The sequence below is a fragment of the Gavialis gangeticus genome, unplaced genomic scaffold (assembly GCF_001723915.1).
Source record: "Gavialis gangeticus isolate Ggan-Ray unplaced genomic scaffold, GavGan_comp1, whole genome shotgun sequence".
Classification (NCBI taxonomy): domain Eukaryota; kingdom Metazoa; phylum Chordata; order Crocodylia; family Gavialidae; genus Gavialis; species Gavialis gangeticus.
The window spans coordinates 110,469,868-110,476,563 of record NW_017729024.1 but is presented as its reverse complement, the minus strand read 5'-3'; the positions used below and the strand labels follow the sequence as shown (position 1 = coordinate 110,476,563).

General features: G+C 47.5%; 1 protein-coding gene across 1 annotated transcript in view; it reads right to left on the bottom strand.

Annotated features, from left to right (window-relative positions):
* TTC39B (tetratricopeptide repeat domain 39B) overlaps window positions 1-6,696 on the bottom strand; it is a 74,107-nt gene that overhangs the window by 38,037 nt on the left and 29,374 nt on the right. The window contains exon 11 of the mRNA XM_019517563.1: window positions 5,753-5,914. Coding sequence (XP_019373108.1) covers window positions 5,753-5,914 — 162 coding nt within the window. The remainder of the gene's footprint in view (window positions 1-5,752; window positions 5,915-6,696) is intronic.

The window sequence follows — 6,696 nt, the reverse complement described above, 5'->3', positions numbered from 1 at the left end:
TTCCTCATTCCTGCATGTGCCTCTTTAGTGTCTCAAAGGGCTTTGAGATGTTGTAAAATTCATGTGTGTGCTTATGTGGATGCACCCCATGGAGGCTTTCACCTGCATCCTGTTTTGGCACTGTGGAGACTGTGGCTTGCAGGTTCCTTCCAGTGACAGCCAAGTGGGGGCGTGTCTGCAATGTAAGTGTTACCTCCTGGTGATGCCCCTCAGGGATCAGGCAAGAGAGCCTTAGGTGGAGGTGGCAAGGCTCCAAAGCATCCTCTGCTATGATGACTTCATCGCTTTGATGTTGAAGGAGACCTCTAGAACTGGTAAGGAAGGCCTGCCAGAGGCAATATTAGAGAAGGAAGATGATAATCTTCCACCTAAGGAAGGTGGAAGCTGGAAGCTTGTGACGTCTGGCAGCAAGCAGAACTCTTCATCTCCACCTGCAGCAATCTGCCTAAAGAACAGATAGGGATCCCTAGCAACAAAGGAGAATGCTCCATTGGCAGAAAAGGCCAAGCCAGGCATTCCCAAGTTTGGGAGGATCAAAACCACTGCCACCAAGAGGAAGCAATTGGTGGTGATGGTTGGAAACTCCCTTCTGCAGGGGACAGAGGCATCCATCTGCCAGCCTGACTTGTTGTCTTGGAAAGTCTGCTCCTTTCCTTCAGCCCAGATCCAAGATGTCACAGAGGGATTACCAAGACTCATCCAGCAAGACTACTCCATGCTGCTCATTCATGTGGGCACCAGTGGCTACCTATAAATGTTCTCGTTTGTGTTCTAATTCCACACCTCTATTTGAAATTTTTTAGGCATCTGCAAATTTAAAAAACGTTAACAAACACTGGTGTTAACTGTTCAGGAAGGACAGGCAGGTGAGAAAAGGAGGAGAAGTTGTTCTTTACATAAAAGAGCTGTATGATTGCTCAGAATTCCAGTATGAAACTGGAGATAGGCCTGTTGAAAGTCTCTGGGTTAGGGTTAAAAGGAAAAGCAACAAGGGTAATATGGTGGGTGTCTGCTACAAACCATCAGACCAGAAGGATGAGGTAGATGAGGCAGTCTTCAAACAGCTAGGGGACGTTTTCCGATCACAAACCCTAGGTCTCATGGCAGACCACAATCACCCTAATACCCTCTGGAAGAGCAATATAGAAGTGCACAGGTAATCCAGAAGGCTTTTGGAAAGTGCTGGGGACAACGTTCTAGTGCAAGTACTGGAGGGGCCACCTAGGGCCTGTGCTTTTCTTGACTTGCTGCTCACAAATGGAATAAATGGTGGTGAGTGTAGAAGTGGAGTCACCATCCATAGTCCTTACTCTGCAGCTTTCCTTCCTTCCTTTCCTCAGGATCCTCAATTCAATCATCTCGTGGTATGCCATCCACATCAACTCAGGAGAACATGCCGGCATCCCTCCCATAAATCAACAATGTCCAGAGTCATCGTGACTGGCCATCGTGACTGAACCCGAGCACCAGTGGATTGGCCTGTGTGTATGAATGGCTTTAGATAAAGCATTGCTTTCTCCCCCTTTATTGAGTGACACACATAGATCAAGACCTTGGTTGCCAAACCCATGCGTTGGTCTTTCAACCAACAGAAAAAGGAGAAGTGCACTTAGGACAGAACAATCCAATGCACCACGACAGGCTGGGGAGTGGCTGGCTAAGTAGCAGCTCCGCAAAAAAGGACCGTGGACTTACAATGGACAAGAAGCTGAAAATAAGCCAACAGTATGCCCTTGTTGCAAAGAAGCCTAACAGCATACTGGGCAGCATTAGCAGGAGCACTGCCAACAGATCAAGGGAAGTGATTAATCCCCTCCATTCGGCACTGGTGAAGCAACAACTGGAGTACTGTGTCCAGTTTTGGACCCCCAAAGGATGTGGACAAATTGGATAAAGTCCAGAGGAGGGCAATGAAAATGGTTAGGAGACTGGGTCTCACGGCTTATAAGGAGAGGCTGAGGGAACTGGGCATATTTAGTCTGGAGAATAGAAGACTAAGTGGGGATTTGATAGCAACCTTTAATTACCTGGAGGGTGGTTCTAAAGAGGATGGATCTAGACTGCTCTCAGTGGTGATAGATGACAGAACAAGGAGCAACAGTCTCAAGTTGCAGTTAGGCTGGATATTAGGAAAACTCTCACTAGGAATGTAGTGAAGTACTGGAACAGGTTACCTAGAGAGGTGGTAGGATCTCCAACCTTGGAGGTTTTTAAGGCCTGGTTTGACAAAGTCCTGGCTGGAACAATATAGTTGGGGATGGTTCTGCTTTGAGCAGGGGGTTGAACTAGATGACCTCATGAGGTCCCTTCCAACTCTAATTTTCTATAATTCCGTGATTCACAAAGTTAATCTGTGACTGCACCTGTTCTAAGGTTTAATGCCGTCTCTGACACGCATAACTGTGACTTACCACTACAGAGCCTGGAGAGCAGGCACGTGGACAGGAGCCAGGAATCTACCCCTCTCCTCTGGTGTGTGAAAGGAAAGGAGTGGAGAGGATGGCATGTAGCTTGGAAGCAGAGAAACCAACATGGGGGCTAAGGCTTCCCTCGCTCTGCAGCCTGCAGGAGCCAGCTGGAGCCATGGGTGGGAGGGGAAAAATCTTGTGAAGAAAAAAAACCATTTGAAGTAAGTATGCAGTAGGGAGAAGTAAAGAGAAGCAAGGAGAAAATAGTGGGGGGAAAAAAAAGCTAAAAATAAAAAGGGACAAAATCTTGTATGTTTCAAGGGGAGCTGAGTTACTAATCACATCAGGGCAGAGCTGAGGCCCAGTTTGCACCCTGCCTGGTGGTTTTCCATTCTCTGGCTCATTTTCTTCACAGAGGTATGTATAATTGGACTGCTGCTGTTGTTTACATGGGATGCTAGAGCAAGCATAAAACTGATGAGCTGCACCTAGCTCAGACTGGTCAGGGTGCACTAAGGTTGCCTCCCCTGGGGGCAGAAGGGGGTGTTGGCTTGGGGCCAGCACCAGCTCCCTGGGCAATAGAGTTAGGAGGGTTGTAAGTTTGCACATTGAGCAAAGAAATGGGAAGGGCTGGAAATGGTACTTCCTGGGAGAAATGAAAATAGAACATTTCATCTCCCCAGAGCAAACTAGCAATATCCTGCAATAACCATCATTTGAATTGGCATACTGTAATTTTAAAACATTTAGAGCAGGGCTCAGCAACGTTTTTGGACAGAGTACCAAAAACCCCCACAGCATCTACTTGTAAGATGTTCACATGCCAAGGTGGTACTTGGCTGGACATACTGCATATTATGATTAATAATCATTCATGAATGTTGTGGTAAAGGTCGTTTTGGGGGGGAGGGGGAGGGGGTGGGTTTTTTTGTTTTTACAGTAAATACTGATGCAGCCACTTGCAGCCTCCTGGCTGCCTGCCACAACTAGCTCAGGCTTTGGGCAGGCCCCTGATAGCCACCATGGAACCCAGACTGTTTGCAGCAGGCAATGGGGAAGCTGCACGCAACTGCTATGGGGTCCACAGAGCCCCAGCCCAGCTCATGGCTGGCGGCAGGTGGACATGCAGCTCCAGGAAGACAGCAGGGAAGGGGCCGGGGCTGCACTGGCACAAAAAAGATTGGACCCCTCATGGCTCCACTGCCATCTGCCTTGAGGGCTGGAGTGCCGAACAAAATGTCCTCACGTGCCATGCTCTGGCACACGTGTTCGGGGTTGCCAATCCCTTATTTAGAGGGTACTTAGCACAAGTTAACACCCTTTAACAGGTGAATGCTCCCATTGTAAATACCTTTATGATGGTTTAAAGGTAAACCTCTAACACCATCCTTATTCATTTTAAAAAAAAATTCATGAGATTCAATGTAGTTTTCCCTGAGTTTGATCTTCTCAGTTTTTCTTGGCAAAAGTGGAACATGCTCAAGCAGAACCTGAAGAATCAGCAACATGAAAATAAACATCTAAGCATTATCTGTATGTTGGCATTTGTTTTCATTCTGAAGTTTTACAACTTTTCCTTGCATATACACCTCAAAATGGTTTATCTTTAAAAGGAAAAGGGTAAATATTTTTTTCCTGAGGCTTAGCTCACCAGTAGTCACTTGACCCCTTCTTTTAAATACATAAAAGCAGACAAACTGACTTTGTGGGAGACCAGCGGGTAAAATAACGTTAAGGGGCAACCAGCATGGGTTCCTGCCCGACTAACCTGGGTTATTTTTATGACCAGGTCACAAAATCCTTGGACGAAGGAACAGAGGTAATGTTATTTACTTACTTTTAAAAAGGCCTTTGACACAGTGTCACACCCAATTCTTATAAATAGACTAAACAGCTGCAATGTAGATTATTACACTGTCCAGCGGGTGGAAAATTGGCTTATGGGACGCACCCAGAGTGGTGGTGGATGGGTCGGTTTCTACCTGGAGAAACGTGGGCAGCGGAGTCACCCAAGGCTCTGTCCTGGAGCTGGTGCTGTTCAATATCCTCATTAGTGACTTTGATGAGGGAGTAGAAAGCACTCTTTCCAAGTTTGCAGGTGACACCAAACTATGGGGGGAGGTAAACAAACTAGAGGGCAGGGAGCAAATCCAGGTGGATTTGAACAGGCAGGGGAAGTAGGCAGAACAGAATGGGATCCAGTTTAACAAAAATAAGTGCCATGTGTTGCACCTAGGGAGGAAGAATCATTAACACACCTTTACCCTAAGTAGCACAACTGTGGAAAGGGAACTCGGAGTCATAGTTGACTCCAAAATGAACATGAGTCACCAATGTGATGAAGTAAAAAGTAAAGCTAACTGCACCCTTTCTCACGTAAGTAGGTGCACCACAAACAGGTCTATGGAGGTGTTACTTCCCCTCTACATGGCATTGGTTAGGCCACAGCTGGAGTACTGCATCAAGTTTTGGGCGCCACACTTCAAGAGGGATGTAGATAACCTGGAAAGGGCTCAGAGGAGGGCCACCCGTCTAGCTAAAGGTATACAGGAAAAACCCTACAAGGAACGATTGAGGGACCTGAATCTCTTCATCCTCCGCAAGAGAAGGCTGAGAGGTGATCTTATGGCCATCTACAAACTCACTGGGAGGGGCAGCAGGAAATATGGGATACAATGTTTACCAGGGCGCCCATCGGGGTAACCAGAAACAATGGCCACAAACTGAAGGAGAGTATATTTAGACTGGACATCAGGAAAAAATTCTTTACAGTGAGGGTTGCCAAAATATGGAATACGCTTCCAAGGGAGGTGGTGGTGTCCCCTTCCCTAGAGGTATTTAAGAGGAGACTGGACAAACACCTGGCTGGGGTCATCTGACCCTAGCACACTTTCCTGCCCAGGGCAGGGGGGCCGGCCTTGATGATCTAATAGGTTCCTTCTACCCCTAAAATCTATGAAATCTATGACTGTTTAGTCTCATGTTAATTTTGTTTAAAATTTACTGTGTAAAACTTTTAAAATTAGAGTTTATTTAAATTTTGTTCTTACACATACAATTAAGATTAGATTAGATTGATTTAATCTTCTGCTCAACTTCTATTTCAGACTGGAAGACATATGAACTCACAATTCTTAGGGCAGGCATGGAAATTCTGGAACTTACTGTCAATTTAGAACTTTTCCAAATTTGAAGTAAAATCTCAGATGTACAGTTAAACTTAGTTCCTTGGTTTAAAGATTTTAGAGAAAATACAAGTTAGATCCATTATAAAAACTGAAATGTGGACTTAACTAGAGAGAGGCTATTAGCATGGCATAAAGCATGTCCACCTTCCTATTTACCTTAGACCACCTGCTCTCTTTGCAGAGCAGGTCTGCATACCGATATGCTTGAAGCCAGTTCTGCTGGAATGTGTAGCACCACATCAGCTCCCAGTAACAGAGGTGATGGATCTGTTTCCACTCTTGTTGGGCTGCAATGCATTCTTGGAGTGTTAACTGTGCCTACAATTTAATTCAGCCAAAAACAGTGGTGGGGAGTAAAGCGAGGAAGAGAGAGAGAAAACTTTAATCAGTTACAGTACAACGTAACTATTAGGGGTGCTAAGATTTTAGGGGCCAATACCAATAGCCGATTTTTAAGGAGGCATATTGGCCAAAACCAACCTAATTTCCGATATGCAGCCTTGCAACTTGAAGAGCTGCATCCAGCTGGGAAGTCTGTTGTGGTGGAAGGGGGTGGGAAGGGCATGGGGGGACAGAGATTAAGGCCCCTGTGGTGAGGAGTGGGGGTGGGGCAGGCACTGCCCAGCTGGGATGGGGCTGGGCCCAGGACGGAGCTGCAGCTCATTCAGGGGGACAGTTCCTGCTGCTGTGTGCACCCCAGGAAGACACAGTGAGGGGGCATGTGCCCCCAGATCTGCATGAGGTGGGGCAGGCTGCAGGTGTGGGCTGAGGCCAGGGCTGTGCAGGGCTCTTCCCAGTGGGGAAGAGGCGAGCTGCACCCAGGGCGGGTGGTGGTGGCACTGGGAGAGGGGTTATGGGGGGCTGCAGCCACCCCAAAATTCACCATAGCCCCCCACTATAGCTTCCTATCCAAGTGCCACTGCTGCCCGCCCCAAGCTCAGCCCTGACCCAACCGCCTGCCCCTAATGTGCCAGGAAGAGCCCCATGCAGCCCCGGAGCCCACGCCACCCACGGCTCCATGCAGAACCAGGGGCACCCCTCTCATGCCCTCCCAGTGTGCATGCAGTGGCAGGAGCAGCCCCCGCCCCATGCCCCCAGAT